The sequence below is a fragment of the Talpa europaea genome, assembly GCF_964194135.1.
Source record: "Talpa europaea genome assembly, chromosome: 1".
NCBI lineage: Eukaryota > Metazoa > Chordata > Mammalia > Eulipotyphla > Talpidae > Talpa > Talpa europaea.
This window is the reverse complement of record NC_140073.1, coordinates 79,933,113-79,950,985: the sequence shown is the minus strand read 5'-3', so window position 1 is coordinate 79,950,985 and position 17,873 is coordinate 79,933,113. Positions and strand designations below refer to the sequence as shown.

The following is a 17,873-nucleotide window of genomic DNA, read 5'->3' as shown; positions in this document are numbered from 1 at the left end:
TTAATAGGGTAAATTCTGTACTAACATAGAAAGTCTGCTTTGTGTGGAAGGATTTGAGAAATGCTCACCTATTGTCATTAGTTCAGTTCAAAAAAATTTCTAGTTTTGAGTAACCTGAGGCTGAATTGAAGTCATTTGTCATAACTCATAAAAATATAGTCACATTAGGACACATTAATCAAAGTAATATCCAGAGAAAGAATTGATTCTGTTCCACTCATTGATTAAAGTACATCTGAAGTATAGTTTAATTTGGAATTAATCCATTCATTCAAAAAATATTTATAGGGTACCCGTTAGATGGCATTTTATATGCTAAGCATCAAGTATGCATAAGGAAATAAGAGCAACACGGTTCCAGCCTTCACTGAGTTTTCAAGTAAGACACTAAACAGATAAATGAGTCTCATAAAAGGAAGTATAGGATGTTATAGTAAATGAACTAATCAAGTCAGAGCAGAAGAAATATCCTATGAGTGATATTTATTTTCATTCTAGGAAGAGAAATGTTATCTGCTAAGGCCTAGAGTAAGAGAGACTGGTATGACTTTAAAGAACTAAACAAAGTTCAGTTTAGTTGACTGTTCTTAAGCTGATCGAATTAGACAGGCTCATATGATATAGTCTTGTACTTCATTGTAATGGCAGTATGAAGCTTTGGAGAGTGGTTTTTGTTTTTTAGTTATCAGCATTGTGGTGATGTGGGGGGTTATTGTGGTAAAATATGCATAAGAAAATTTGCCATCTTAACTGTTTTTATGTGTTCAGTTCAGTGATATTAAGTACATTCACCATGTTGTATAACCACCAACAATATCCATCTCCAAGACTTTTTCATTATCCTAAAACGATCTCTACTTATTGAAGGATAACTCCCATCCCCCTTTCTCTGGTCCCTATACCGAGGTTTTAGAGAAGGAAAAGGACATGCGTGATTAGACTTAAAAACTTTGTATTTTTTTAGACAACATTTTCACACTCATATGGTCCAAAATTCTAAACCATAGGGAGCAGCGGGCGAGACAGGAGAGGTCTGCTGCACCATGTGGGTTGCTCCCTGGCCGGCTGGCCGGGGATCGAACTCATGCTGCAGAGGCTTCAGATTGCTTCACAGTGCAGTGCTTAACCCCTGTGCCACCAGGGAGGCCCCAGAACTATGTGCTTAAAAAAAAAAAAAAAACCTTTCTTTACATCTATTTCCCTTTCTTTAGGCAACTATATATAGTTTTAAATATTTTGCTATAGAAATTGCATGTGTATTTTTTGGTTTCATATATAATATTCTCTTTTTTTTAACCTACTTGGTTTTATTGAGAATATACCATAGTTTTTGGGTGGCAGGAGTTGAGGGGTTTGTATACAATGACTTACTATTTTTGAAATGGGAAGGACATTCATGTTTAGAGAGATGAAAAAGTCTAGGGTTGAAAGATTGATGAACACTGGCAGAGTGTCAAATTTTGCCAAATTGGGGGACAGAATAACAAATTAGTGTGGTAAAACTGTTAGCAGCAATGAATAACTACTTGAGAACATCATTCTAGATTTTATTGGAATTGGTCTTCTCTAAGGTATAATTTCCTCAGTAACACCAAGTAATGTGGGTATTGACTTGAAAAAAGCTTATAGTTTGCTCCATCCAAGAATGGTTGTTTTATTTTTACCAGTTTGTGATGTGGGGATGTGAGGCACGGCATAGTATGCTCTTTTGATAAGAACAAAGTTCATATATGGACATGGAAATCTAAACAAGGTGAGAAAGGATGCAAAGAAAGAAAGGATATCATGGAGATAGTGAAAATGGAGAAATCATTTGACTGAAAGGTCCTGATGAGAGAGTAAAGATATGCTGTGTGTAAATGAACAAGTAGTCTAGAAGACTGGGAACAGTAGAGAGTAGAATGCCAACATTTACCAAGTAGAGCTGTTTTTCAGGACCCGTTTTAGCCATGGAAGTAGGTGCTCAGTAGATTTTAGAAGGTCATTGGAGACAAGCACGATGAGGAACTGAGAAAAAAGCCAAATGTATTATTTTAAGAGGTATGTTAACAAATGAAAACATATCTGGGAAAGGGTGGCCAGAATAATGAAGGGATTTCAAATTCAGCTCTAGAAATGCCTAATATTATTGATTGCCTATTGTATTTACATTATTTTAGAGCTGCTGGCAATACAAAGATGAGTAAGACATAGTGCTTGTGAAGCTTATAGGATTTTGAAAGAGAAGACCTAAAGGGAAAAAAGTTATTAAATATTTAAAGCTCTGTCATGTTATAAAGAAATTGAGCTTTTGTCTTTGTGGCCTCGGAGGGCGAAACTGGTGTCAACGAGTAAAATATAAAAGGCAGGTAGCTTTTAGCTTAATATCAGTAAGTACTTTTTAAATATACATACTTATATATGTATATGTAATAATAAACCAATAAAATAACGCTGAAGAATAAAAATGGAAGGGAAAAACTACCATATCATAATGCAACTATAACAAGTGATTGTTGTCATTTTTTCTTTGTTTCTACCCTTGTCCATATAGCTGATAATTTTTACATGGCTTTAGCACTGTCTACATGTAGTACCACCCTCTGCTAATTTCATTTAGCATCACCTTGTCTTGTTTCAACATTGTTTTTTAAATTTGTTTTGATATCTTTATTTTTATCAATTTAAGGATAGTTTATTACTTTTGGAAAAATGATTCACACTTATAGCAAATCACACAAAGGGGAAAAAAATCTCAGAGATAACCATTGCTAATTTGTTTTGATAACTTTCCCTCTAGAAAGCTCCTCTCTATAGTTATGTTAGAATTGATAGAGGGCCTCCCTGGTGGAAAAGGGGTTAAGTCAAATGCTATCAAGCTATCACCAGCCACTGCAGCATGAGTTCGATCCCCAGCCAGGGAGCTACCCGCATGGTACAGCAGACCTCTCCTGTCTTGCTCATTGCTCTCCTGAGCAGTGTATTTCAGTCAGTTCACCTGTTTTGCTCCCCACTCTTTCTCTGGTGAATCCTCTCACCTTCCCCCCTCCCCATACCTCTGGCCTAGACCTCTGTACTTGTATCCATAAATAAATTAACAATAAAAATTTTTTAAAAAAAGACTTGACAGGTGGGTGAGTAGATAAATGATCAGTTTTATATTATTAGGGCCATTTTATAATATACTTCTGTAATATGCTTATTTCATTTGAAACTATAGAATATTTTTTCATACCAATAACTAAAATACATTTTTATTAACTACCTAATATGTGAGGCCATGTATTTTAAATGTATTATTTTTAATTCTTTCAACAATCCTATAAGGTTGAGAATATTGTATCCAGTTTACAGATGAGCAAACTGATATTTGAAAAGGTTCAGATATTTGTCCAAATCACAAAACTAAAAAGTTAAAGGCAATAATTTAAACACTCTTTGTCCTCCACTTCTATTCTCTCTCCAATGTTTGAATTATTTGGTAATTCAGTATTTGTGTTTATATGATTGCCTAAATAAATAGAAGAAATAGGTTAAATTAATACTGCTCTTTAGTAAATCAAATAGTTGACTGATCTTTCTTGGTCCTTTGGTATAAAGCTATCACTAATTTTTTTATTCAAAGACTCCAACAGATCTGTTAACTTACAAAAGGTCTTGTAAGCACATAAAATAACCTTTCTTTCTTTTTTTTTTCCACTTGAGGCCTCCCTCCCACAGCCTTCTGTTGTGCTCCAATCTGGACTGTTTTTCCTTTAGACATGGTGCAGAATTTTTTCTTGCCAGTCTGCTCTACTGGATCCCAAAATTCCTGGATTCCATAAATTTTGATTTCTGAGTTTTTTGTTAAATGGTCTTCTTTTTGATATTTTATTATTGAAAAAATTCAATATATACAAAAATAGACAATAATATAATGTACTCCATGTACTCTTCATCAGCTTCTACATTTATCAACCTATGGCCAATCTTGTTTTATTTTATTTTATTTTTTTAAAGAGTTGGGGTTCAGGGCCTCCCCTGGTGGCGCAGTGGTTGAGCGCTGGGCTGCGAGGCTGCCCGCAGCCTCTGCAGCGCCAGTTGGTTCCCCAGCCACCAGCGAGTGTCCCACAAAAAAAAAAGAGTTGGGGTACAGGCCAGAGGTGCGAGAGGGTGAGAGAATTCACCAGAGACAGAGCAGGGAGCAGAACAGGCAGACGGACCGAAAGCACTGCTGAGGGGAGCAGTTGGTGATACAGGAGAGGTGTGCTGTGCCATGTGGTATCTCCCTGGCCAGGCAGGAATCAAACCCGTGCTGCAGAGGCTGTGGACAGCTTAACAGCACTGCGCTCAACCCGCTGCACCACCGCCAATCTTATTTTAATTATTTTCCTATCTACCCCTCAACCCCATATTATTTTGAAACAAAACTTAGACATCATATTATATCCATAAAATATTTCCATATGTATCTCTAGAGGGTAAGAATTCTATTTTTTAAATAGTTAATTATAATACTATCATCATGCCTAAAAAGTTAAAATTAACAGTACCTCCTTAGTTTCCTTAAAACCTTTAATAAATGTTCAATTTTCTAGTTATTGTGTATCATAATTTTACAGATTTTATTACAATATTTTTCCTGTGCTTTTTTGAATCAGTACCCAAATGAGACTTATACATTACAAACAATAGATGTTTTGGGAAACTTCCCCTCTGCTATTTGTACACTCAGTGATTTGTTTGGAAAAAAACAGGATAAATGTTTATTTTATACTTTTTATTCATAAGTTTTCCATAAGTTGTTTTGTAAGTACTCTGTGATGGTGTCCAGTGAGGGTTTTTATTTTTGAAGTTGGCAAATGTAATTCCTGCAACTTTGTTCTCTTTCAAGATTGTTTTGGCTATTCTATCTCCCCTTACCTTTTCATGTAAATTTCAATTTCCGTGCTATCAGTTGGAATTTTGCTAGAGATTACATTGAATCTGTAGATCAGTTTGGATGTTTCTGCCATTTTCATTATATTAACTCTTCCAATCTGTACAGCCATATCTTTGTATTTAATTTCTTTATATAATGATGTGTATTTTTCAGTGTATTTAACTTCTTTATATAGTGATATATATTTTTCAGTGTAGTTTGTTTTTTAGTGAGTGTTTTATTTTCCATTGAGTAATTTTTTTCATGCATATTTTTTCAGTACACTTCATTTATTATCTTTATTAATGGTCAAATTGTATCACCTTTGACAAATTGGAACAAACTTAGATATGGAGTTTTTGATACAATCCCTGTAGTCTTTGGCTATGTTGTTGCTATTTGATATGATAAGATGTTCCAGCATTATTTTATGCATATTTTTCCTCAGTTCTTTTTAGCATATTTCCTGGCTTTCTGGACACATGTCTACCCTCAGTAGTGTCTTAAGAAATTAAGGGCATAAAAAATAAATAGTTAAAATTCTTTTTTTTATATCATTATATATTTTATTTTATTTTTTTAAGATTTATTTAATTTTTAAAATTTTTTATGTTACCCATACAATTACAATTCCCTTATTTTGACCCCAATCCCTCCTTTCCCTGCCTCCTACCTCCCATAGAGTGTCTCTGGTTCATAGTTGTTTGTAGATTTTGATATTTTATTCTTATAGTTATTCGTTTTCCTGGTCCCTTATTTAAGTTTTCTAGATTCCTGCTATGAGTGAGACTATCCGGTATTTTTCTTTTTTTTTCTGGCTTATTTCGCTGAGCATGATCCTTTCCAGCCCCATCCATGTTGCTGCAAATTGCATGTGTTTATCTTTCTTGAATGCTGAGTAATATTCCATGGTGTATATGTGCCACATCTTCTTGACCCAGTCATCTATTTTTAGACATTTGGGTTGTTTCTATAGCTTAGCTATTGTAAATAGTACTGCTATAAACATAGGGATGCAGGTGCTCTTTGGAATTGATGTTTCTGTGTCCTTTGGGTAAATACCTAGGAATGGAATTGCTGGATCATATGGAAGCTCTATGTTTAGTAGGTCCAGAAATCTCCACACAGCTCTCCATAGTGGTTGGACCAGTTTGCACTCCCACCAACAGTGCAGGAGAGTTTCTTTTTCTCCACAACCTCACCAACATTTGTTGTTGCTAGTTTTTTTTAATATGTGCCATTCTCACTGGTGTGAGATGGTATGTCATGGTAGTTTTGGTTTGCATTTCCCTGATTACAAGTGATGTTGAACATTTTTTCATATGCCTGTTGGCCATTTGCATTTCCTCTTCAGAGACGTTTCTTTTTAGCTCTTCTGCCCATTTTTTGACTGGATTATTTTCTTTGTTTTTGTTGAGTCTCATCAGCTCTTTGCAGATTTTTGTGATCAGTCATTTATCATTAGTGTTGTGTGCAAAAATGTTTTCCCAGTTGGTGTGGTTTCTCTTTGTTTTTGTTATTGTCTCTTTTGCTGTGCAGAAGCTCTATAATTTGATGTAGTCCCAGCTGTTTACCTTTGCCTTCACTATCACTGCTTTGGATGATGTGTCTGTGAAGATGTCTTTGATGTGCATATCATGTAGTGTTTCTCCTATATTTCCTTCTATGTATTTTATGGTTTCAGGTCTTATGTCTAGTTCTTTAATCCATTTTGAGTTGATTTTTGTGTATGGTGTGAGGTAATGGTCAAGCTTCATTCTTTTGCATGTAGCGACCCAGTTTTCCCAGCACCATTTATTGAATAAACTTTCTTTGCTCCAATGCATAGTCTTTGCTCCTTTGTCAAAGATTAGTTGACCATAAATCTGTGGGTTTATTTCTGGATTTTCTATTCGATTCCATTGGTCTGTGTGTCTGTTCTTGTTCCAATACCATGCAGTTTTGATGATTATGGCTTTGTAGTAGAGTTTGAAGTCTGGGAGGGTGATGCCTCCATTCCCTTCTTTTTTTTTCAGGAGAGCTTTGGCTATTTGGGGTTTTTGGTGATTCCATATGAATTTCATCAATAATTGTTCTATTTCTTTGAAGAATGACATTGAAATTTTGATTGGAATAACATTGAATCTGTATATTGCTTTTGGTAGGGTGGCCATTTTAATAATGTTTATTCTTCCAATCCATGAGCAGGGGATGTCTTTCCATTTCTTTGTGTCTTCTTCTATTTCTTTTAACAGTGTTTTATAGTTTTCTTTGTATAGAAAAATACATAGTTAAAATTCTTATTTGTCTGCTCATAGATGAGTTCTCAATTGGTATATTAGCTGGAGACAGATGTTTGTGTTAGAATTAGTTTTTCCTCAGGATTTGAAGTGTTTTCTCTATTTTCTCCAGTAACCAGTTTCTTTTAAGAATCACGATGTCATTCTGATTTTTGATCCTTCACTTATTTCATTTACATTTGTCTTTCCCCCTCTTCTGGAAGCTTGTAAGATTGCCCTGTACCCTTATTAATCTTTAATTTTACAAAAATGTGCCCAGTTTGGAGCCCATTTGGCAGGCACTAGCCATTCTCTTTTACTCTTTAAACTTGAAGCCTTATGTCTGAGAATTATTCATTTTTAATTTTTTCTCTTCTTTTGTTTAGACATTTTTTTCTGAAACTCTTATTTATGTATTGGATCTTTAACATTTTTTGACATTTTATTTTACTTTTAGAGAATGATTTTGGCACAAGGATAAATATCTAGAATAATGGAATAAAATTATAATTCATAAACTGATATCTACAGTTGATTGATTTTTTACAAGCAACATAAACCTATTGAATGAGAGAAAGAATCATCTTTTCAATAAATGGAACTGAGACAATTGGATAGCCATGTGAAAATAGTGATGTTGGACCCCTAACTCATTCCATATACAAAATTAACTCAAAATGTATCAAAGACCTAAATGTAATATCAAAAAATTGAAGAGCTCTTAGAAGAAAATATAGGAGTAAATTCATTACTTGTTTTTGGCAGGAGATCTTAGATATGACATCAAAAGCAACAGCAACAAAAGAACGAGGCAAATTATGCTTCCTCGGGATTATTAATTTTTGCGCTTCAAAGGACAGCATTAAGAAAATGAAAAGAACCCAGAGAACTGGAGAAGACATTTGTAAAGCATATATTTGACAAGGAACTTTTCTAGATTATATAAAGAATTCATCCAATTCAATAATAATAATAATAATAAGGAAACCAACTTTGAAAACAAGCATAGGAGGGCCTCCCCAATGGCGCAGTGGTTGAGCCCTGGGTTGCAAAGCTGCCCGCAGCCTCTGCAGCACCGGTTCGATCCCCGGCTGCTCCTGGCCACCAGAGGAGGGTCCCACATGGCGCACAGACCTCTCCTGCCGCCCACTGCTCCCTTCAGCAGTGTACCTTGGTCCTTCTGCCTGCTCTGCTCCCCGCTCTGGCTCTGGTGAATTCTCTCACCCTCCCATGCTTCTGACTGTACCCAGTGCTTGTATAAATAAATAAATAAATCTTTAAAAAAAAAAAAAAAAACAAGCAAAGGAGTTGAATAGACATTTCTCCAACAGAAGTATACAAATGTTCAACAAGCACATGAAAAAATGTGTGACATCATTGTTCTTTAGGAAAATGTCAATCAAAACTTCAATGAGATGCCACTTGATACCCACTAGGATAACTTGACTCAACACTACAAGTGTTGGTGAGGATGTGGAGGAATTAGAATCCTTGTACACTGTTAGCCCTGCTGATTTGAAAAAGTCTGCACTTCCTCAAATGATTAAGCAGAATTGCCATAGGATTATAATATAATGTTGGCAAGTTCCATGTTTCTCAAACTGATACACATTTATGTTAAAATACCACCAGGATCCTGTTAAAATGGTTAGTTGTTTAATTTTTAATATTAGTAATCATAATACAACCTAGCAGGATTTGTTACTTATTCCCTAACAGTGTTCAGGTTGTCATAACAATTGGGGCATGTTATTAGGCCAGTAGTTCTAATACCTAAATTCATTGTATCTGTGAAATTTCTTGACTAAACTCCTGCCTGTAGTGCTTGGTGTTTCCAGCTCCTAATCGCTTAGAAATCTAGAGGATGTTCCCTTTTACAAGCATTTTAAATTGTAGATTCTTTTCTTTGCCAAGTCATTCACCACTTGTCTGTCTGCATTGTGTCTTGTAAACGTTTGTTGAAATCACTTATCCTTTAATTTTTCATCTCCAACACTCTTCTTGATGGGTTTGTCTTTTCAAAAAAAAAATTGTTATTTCTTTTGTTGTCAATTCATGGTCTCAAAGGCAGAAAAGATCACCAAGTGATCAATTTGCTATGTTTAACAACTCAATGGAGATAATAATCCCTCTTTGATGGTGTGGAAAATATTTTAGGTGTTTTGTTTGTTATATAGACCCACTAATATACTGGCAGTTAGTGCCTAGTTAGAGCTATATCTCCTAAACACATTGCCATGTGTGAGCCTACTCAAAATGCTCTTAGTATTCAGTTATCATTTCATCCCAGTCTTCCATTAACTCAGTGTAAACAGTATGTTTAGACACTAGCATTTTCTATGGCTGAGTAATGTACAATCTCATTCATTACTGCTCCGAAAGCTGAGCTTTTTGAAACTAATTTGCATTCATAAATAACATTAAAGATAGGCTCCTTATCATAAAAGGGAAGAACAAACTGAAGAAATAGCATTCAGCTTTGCTTCTTGTTGTTTCTTCCTATTAACAGATATTTTGGTAAAAGGCGTCAGTGGGATTGTAGAGGGGCATCAAATCTTAATGAACTTCATCAGCTATTAAGTGACATAATGATTAGAAGATTAAAGACTGACGTTTTAACCCAGCTGCCCCCCAAAATCAGACAGCGTATTCCATTTGATCTTCCATCAGCAGCAGCCAAGGTGAGAACCTTTGTTGGATTGAAAGTCTTATTTTAAGTCATTTTAGATTATACAATGAAAGTTGTACATTTTTCATATTTCATAGGAGAAAAAATCCACTTTTTAAAAATAGGTTTAATTAACAGAGCACATGAATTGGCTTTATATCATTTTAAGAATAGAGCAGGAAGAATTTTACTTTAGTTATTAAATAATGTGAACAGATTCAGTATCCCAGTGATTAAAAAATATTACTGCTGACTAAAGAAAAAGAATAATTCCATTGCGAAAAAGAGTAGTAAGAATTCTAAGTATTTGTAGGGTGTGAAATACAATAATTAGCAAAGGAATTTATGTCTCTTGCTCTAGGATTTTTTAAAGTGTGAATAGCTATCTTCTAGAATAACTTGGACACAGACTTGTTCTTGAAATCTTGAAACTGTCATCATATTTTAATATATATAAGGTTCAACATATTAAAAAGCCAAATTGTATTTTACCTAATTTTTATCAACATTTATTTTGGGGAACTACAATGTTTATGTATTCTCTGAAATTTCTTCAAATCTGGGCATGACTTTGTTGATAAAGACTATTTATTGCTCTGTTTTATCTTGAAAGCCTAGGTTTGGCATTTATAAACATTGAACAATATGTTATCGATAAAATAAGAATGATCTCTTTTTTTTTTAAGTAGCATTGTGTCTGGCTTTTTTAGCATGAGAAAGAAAAATGAATCAATATACATTACATTTTATTTCATTAATATTCCCTATGACTTTCTGTTTATCTAAATAAAATCTTTTAATAAAAATACTTTGCTACCATACACATTTTCACTACCCTGAATTTTTATTGAAATTTTTATTTTTACTTTACAAAATGTGTCTTCTTAAGAGGAAGCTGCAATTGTATGATTAGTGGTGTTAGCAAAGGGCTTGATTTTTACCCACATGACTGATCTGCCTCCATCTTCATATTTTTAAATGAAGACAATGGCATGTTTGGAACTTTCTGTTTATATCTTTCTATATTAAAAAAAAAATAGGCCATGATTCATTATTACATTAATTATTCTGTTTTTTTTTTATTCTGTATTTTTAAACATTTTCTTCCACATAGGAATTGAATACCAGCTTTGAAGAGTGGGAAAAATTAATGAGAGCTCCAAGTTCAGGTGCCACTGAGAATGTCATGGGGTTGATTACTCGAATGTTTAAACAAACTGCTATTGCCAAGGTAATAATTGCTGGGCCATCATTTGTTTGTCTTCATCCACATTATTTAATGTTTTTTAAATGTTTTTACATAAGCAACTTCTTTGTATACTGTCATACATGTCTTTGTCATTTAATGTTTTAACCGTTATAGAAATTTTTAGACATAATTCAGATTTATGGTGTTCAAATAATGAACACTATTACACCTGGCCATATATTGGCCCCTTCCAATATATGGGTATGCTTTGATGAAGGAGTATAATATGCTTTTCGTGTTCTAATTAAAGAACATGTATATATTATCATCTTTACTATCAGCTATTTCCATGATTTCACTACATAATTGCTACAAATAATCTTTTTTTACTTAAGTCAATCATTTTTAATTGGTATATGTTTTCAGTTCCCTGCAGAGATAGATGTACTCACGTTCTGATTTGTCTAAAAGTGCAAATTAGAGGGTGTTAGAATTTTTAAATCACAGTGGGACTATCAAGTAGACTCATCACACATTCTTGTTGCTCTTTGTTTTTAACCAGGGTAGTAGAATATATACATTCTAATGAGTGCCACTCTTTTCCAATTCTGAGGATTTTTAAAAAATAATTTTTAGAAGTAAGATTTGTGGAAGTATTAGCTTACATATATTGGAGTTTGTTATTTAAAATTTTGCCATTTGAGGGCCTCCCTGGTGGCGCAAGGGGTTAAGATACAACCTATGAAGCTATCCACAGCCACTGCAGCATGAGTTCCATCCCCTGCCAGGGAGCTTCCCACATGGCGCAGCAGACCTCTCTTGCCTTGCCTGCTGCTTCCCTCAGCAGTGTATTTCCATTGATCTGCCTGTTCTGTTCCCCACTCTGTCTCTGGTGAATCTTCTCACCCACCACACCTCTGGCCTGTACCCCAGTTCTTGTATGCATAAATAAATAAATAAATAGATAGATAGATAGATAGATAGATAGATAGATAGATAGATAGATAGATAAATGGATGGATAAATAAATAAATAAATCTTTAAAAAAAATAAAATCGTGCCATTTGATAAGTCTTGACAAATATATATAGTTAGGCAATAATTACTACAATCAAGATAGAGAGCATCTCCTTTACTCCAAAAAGTTCCCTCATGCATCTTTCCAGCCAATTCCTTCACACCTACCCCCTGACCTAGGCAGTCACAGATTCATTCTTTATCATTGTATTTATATTTTCCAGAATGTCACAATGGACACATATAATAAGTAGCATTGTATCTGGCTTCTTTCATTTAGCATAAGGCTTTTGTTATTGCCCCAAGATTTTAGATATGTTAATAGTTTTTAAAAAATTTTGTTGCTAAATATTTCAGTCTATGAATAGGTAACAATTTTTTTTTTTTAATTTCATCACCAGCCAATGGTTGTTTGGGGTATTCTTAGTTTAGGCCGTTATGAATACAACTGTTACAATCATTCATGTGCAAGTCTTTGTGTGGACATATTTTTATTTCCTTTGAGTAAATAATGGGGAATGAGACTTCTGGGTCATATGGAAAGTTTAGATTTAACATTATAAAAAATTTCCGTTATACCATTTTGCATTGCTACTGGCAATGTATAAGAGTTCTAGTTGTTCTACATGTTGGTTAGCATGTGGTATTGTCAATCTTTTTAATTGTTGCTATTCTTGTGGGTATGTGGTGGCATCTCATTATTTTAATTCATCTTTTCTTAATGTGTAATGATATTGAGCATATTTTCATATGCTTTTTAAAAAAGCCTTTCATTTTCTTTTGTAAAGTGTCTATTCATATCAAACTTTTATTTATATTGGGTTATGAGCTCTTTATATATTTTGGAAATAAGTCATATGAAATATGTTTTTTGAATATTTCTTCCAAGTCTGTATTCACAGTTTTTATTTTATTGACATTATCTTTCAAAGAACAAATTTTTACTTTTGAGACAATCCAGTTTATCATTTTGTGCTTTTTGAATCCTACATAGTTTTCATTTAATCCAAAATCCCAAAGATTTTTCTCCTATGTTTTTGTCTAAAAGTGCTATATCTTCATGTTATTTGTGTAGGTCTATAGTTATTTTAAGTTAAATTTTGATATGATACAAAGTAAATTAAGAGGTCTTTTTTTGGTTTAGTTTGGTTTGTTGAATGTTGTTAGTTTGACATAGGGATTTTCAATTACTCTAGTGCTCTTATTGGAAAGATTATTTTCTCTCACTGAATTACCTCAGCACCTTCTGAACTCTCTGTTATTGGCCTATATATCTAACTTTACAAAATACTACACTGGCTTGATTATTGCATCTGTATAATAAGTCTTAAAGTTGTATAGCATTTACCCCTACTTTGTTCATTTTTCAAAATTGTTTTGTCTATTGTAGCTCCCTTGATTTTCCATATGAATTTTGATAGGAATTATTTTGAATCTGCAATTTTATTTGGAAGAATTGAATTCTTTTTTTTTAAAGATTTATTTTTTATTTTTATACAAGAACCGGGGTATAGGCCAGATGTGTGGGAGGGTGAGAGGATTCACCCAAGACAGAGCGGGGAACAGAACAGGCAGACCGACCAAAATACACTGCGGAGGGGAACAGTGGGCGAGACAGGAGAGGTCTGCCCCACCAAGAATTGAATTCTTAATATAAATCTTCTGATCCATAAAAGAGTATGTCTTTCCTTTAATTTAGGTCCTCTTTACTTTCAGGGTGTTTTCTAGAATACATTTTTTTTTTTTCTTATTTCTAGGTATTTTATCTCTTCATACTCATATAAATAGTATTTTTTATTTAAATTTTTCACTTTTCTCTGTTAAATATAGAACTTTTTTTTTATACATGGACTTTGTATCATGTAAACTTTCACTGAACTTATTAGTTCTCATGATTTTTTTTGTAAATACTTTGGTGTGTTATATATAAAAAATCATTTGTTTTCATATAAAGATACTTTTATGTCTCCCTGAAATCAATATGCCTACTATATATGCCTCTTGCCTATCAAATTGAAAGACACAAGTATAATTTTAATTAAAATTGAGATAGTTGAACGGCCTTGCCTTGTCAATTTTAGGTAGAAAGCATTTTATCTTTCACCATTGATTATTATTATCTCCTTATGTTTTTCATAGATGCCTTTTTTTTTAATTGAGAAAATTTTCTTCTAGTTTGTTGAGAGTAGAGATGAGATGTTAAAATTTTTTTCCCATTGCCTATCTACCTCTCGGAGTTGGGCAAGAAACCTGTTGAGATCAGGACCTCCAAAGGCATAAGACAGAGATCTGTAACTGCTGGAGGAAGGGCAATAACCTGTCTCCTGCCCAAGACTACCCACAGTTGCAAAATAATTTGGTTATCACAGGGGAGAGGGCAGAAATGCCATGAAAGTCCCAAGGATCAACTGGAACAAAGGACCTGCCTTATATTGAGTTGGTACCAGGAGATCCAAGATGTCCTCACACTGTGTACTTAACACCAAGAAACCATCAAGATCAATCTACCACTGGGGCAGAGAAACATCCCACTGTATAGAATAGGCATGGTGGGGGGGTGCTCTTGAAAACTGAAAGTGCAGCTGTAACACTTAGAAAGATCCTTGTTACACATTACTACATGGTAGAAGCATCCCACTGCTGGGAAATTCAGTTTGTGGTACACTGAAGATACATGTGCACAAGAGAACCTAAATACAAATGTACACAAGAGAACCTAAATACAACTTAATACTGACTAGATTACCTCAGTTTCTCCTGGAGTATTACCCTGACAGAAAAAGACACAATGCCCATGATTGTCTATATAGATAACCCAAGAAAACTTCCAGCTACTAGAACTGAGTAAATTTATAAAGGTCATTGGATTGATGTTCAGTTTACAAAAATCATTTGTATTTCTATGTACTAGCACTGAAAAATTATAAATTTAAATTAAAAATATTTTTATAATAGGATCAATAATCTCAAGCTACTTTTGGAATAAACTCAACAAATGTATGACTGAAAGCTACCAAACATTGTTTAGATGAAGTAAAGTAAACTTAAATAAATTACAAGATAAATCATATTCACTAATCAGAAGATTCAGTATTGTTAAGATGCCAGCTGTTGCCTAAAATAATTTATATATTCAATGCAGTGCTAATCAAAATCCCTATAGTCTTTTTTGTAGAAATTGACTAGTTGAATTTGAATGTATGTGGCAACACAAAGGACTTAAACTACAAGCAAAACAATTTTGAATTAAAATGGGAGACACTTACAGCAAGGTATAAATACTGTATAAATTTAGAGTAATAAGACTTTGTGTATTAGCATAAGGATAGACATTTAAATTATTGAACCAGAAAAGAAAGTTCAGAAATACACTCATATATTGTAGATTGTCAGTTGATCTTAGGAAAAGGAATGAGATAATTCATTGGGGAAATAATAGTCTTTTCAACAAATGGTACTACAAAAATTGGAAAGAAAATGAGCCTTGACTGTTCTTTCATAACATATATAAAAATTAACTTGAAGTAGGTCAAAGACTAAATATAAAACTAAAATTAAAAAAAACTTTTAGTGACATACATATATAAAATGCATTTCCAACTTTTCAGGAGGGAATTTTTTTTAGATAAGATACAAAAAAACCCCACAAACTTTAAGGGAAAAATGGGACTCAAAACTTTAAAACTTTATGGCATTAAAAAAGGTATCATATACAAAAACACTGTAATGAAAATGCAAGATAAAAATTGAAAGAAAATATTTGCAGTACTTGTCCCTACTCCATTTCCCAGATCATAATTTTGGGTTTTATCATAATTTTCAGTTTGGTCAATGTTCATTTTTTATAGTGCAATGACTCTGTTAAACATTTCACGGTTAAGCTATAATTACATTTCTTCTCTTTGAGTACTGTTGTTTTTCCTACAGTTAATTGCTTTTTTGTTGCTGTTATTTGCTTGCTTTCTTACGAGCTTTCTTTGTATTTAATTCTGAGTACAAAATTCTTGCTTAAGGGAAAAGAATGTTTATGAGAACCTTTTAGATAATTTCCTATCTGTAGTAAAAAAAGTTTGAATTCACAAGTGTCTGCAATCATTAGGAAATTGGCCCTACTTTTTAAGGTCCTTGAAAAAAAAAGGTGATGAAAACTCAGTTATCTCCAGATTGGAACGTATTCCCAAAGATCAGTGGAAGCAGAAGACCAAACCCTGCCATGCCAGTTCCCTAAAGTTTCAGACAATTTTTTATTTCCCCCTTGTTAGAATCTTTGTCTTCAGCCACTTATGTAAATTGGAACTGTGCATTTTTATTGTTGGGCTGCAACTAGAAATAGTTTATAGCATTACAGAATTGGAATTATTAATATATTTCCCTCAGAAATATTATTGAAATTCAGTAATTGGAGTCTGTAATAACAACTGTAAATTTTACAGTTTATCTACATGATAGGTGCATTACATTTTGAGAGAGGTAGTTGACGACATTAAATAGTGTTCCTGTGAGAAAACATGTTTCAGAGTTCTTCCAAACTGGTTTGCAAATCAGTGTTTGACATAGCAGAGATTTTAAATTGGTTGCTCTATTATATGCACACTAGAGTTGCAGCTTCCTTTCTTTGGCTGTGTTTTCCTGACTAAGTCAACAGACATATTTATTGAGTCTCTATTATATCAGGGATCATGGTTGGTACTGAGAGGAATGGTGGACAAGACGTAGTGTCTATCTCACTAGGAACTTCAAGACTATTGAGAATGATAGCGAGATCAGTGCTCAATCATAGCAGAGTATATTTAGTGCTTTTAAATTAGGTTATTGTGGGACCACAAGGGGTAATATGTGTCACCCACTTTGGGGAGGTCAGGAGAGAGGAATTTAGATTTCTTTTGTGGTCAACGAGTGGACGTTGTTATTTCTTAGACTGGGAAAAACAAAAGGCACATTTTCTACATTGACATCCCTCCCCCCCACCATTAAGTATTATTTGTCCCATACTCAGTAAGTCACAAGGGCTTAGATATTAGATTTCTTTGTACTTTGTGGTATCATATTGGAAATGCTTTTCTTTTTGTTGAATCATTTGAATGATTCCTTTGAGCAATTAAATATAATTTAAACTAATCATACTCTAAATTTTGAAAATCTTGATAAGAATAAGATAAAAATGGAAGAAAACAATGAGTTTTCAAGTAAAGCATTTGTATGAGTATGTAGTTATTATAGAATATCCTATTTGGGTGCATATACTTAATTATTACCTAAAGTAAAATGCGCTCATCATTGTTAGTGGTATTTAATTTTTAAAGGCTATAACTCCATAATAAATTAATGTGTAGAATGAGAAACTTTTTTTTTTCCAAGTATCTTGAGGCAGCTAATACTTCCCATGTGATTATTTGAACATTGTTCATTAATTATAGAGAGTAATGAACTAGAAAGGACCTTTGGGGGTCATCTGGCCTCCTTCTTTGCCCAAGGCACAGTTATGCCTAAACCTTTTAGATAAATGGGCCTCTATCTATTGTAGTTTTATAGATCTCCAGGATAAATTGCTTTCTCTGCGCTAATCTTTTCTCCTCTTTTTCTCATATCCTACAGTGTTTCCTAGGCAAATGGGAATAAAGTACTAGTGCTTCAAATTAGGTCATGTCAGCACATTGGGTCATATTGATGTAATAATTTTTAATACATACTGTGCTATGCTATATCGTTATGGTATTGCCATATGTCATCCTTGTGCTGTATAAAAAATTTTTGTTCATCTCTCTTTTGAGATTAAGTTCTTCACTTACTGGGAGGATAGTGTTTGTATGAATTTTAAATATGTATGTGACTATCTGTTTAGTTTTGTTATTTTATTATTGA

The 17,873-nt window shown here is 33.5% G+C and overlaps 1 protein-coding gene across 1 annotated transcript in view; it reads left to right on the top strand.

The window, feature by feature from the left end:
- ZRANB3 (zinc finger RANBP2-type containing 3) overlaps window positions 1-17,873 on the top strand; it is a gene marked incomplete at both ends in the record, with an annotated part of 159,661 nt that overhangs the window by 84,357 nt on the left and 57,431 nt on the right. Inside the window, 2 exons of the mRNA XM_084231578.1 lie at window positions 9,647-9,818; window positions 10,920-11,036. Coding sequence (XP_084087704.1) covers window positions 9,647-9,818; window positions 10,920-11,036 — 289 coding nt within the window. The remainder of the gene's footprint in view (window positions 1-9,646; window positions 9,819-10,919; window positions 11,037-17,873) is intronic.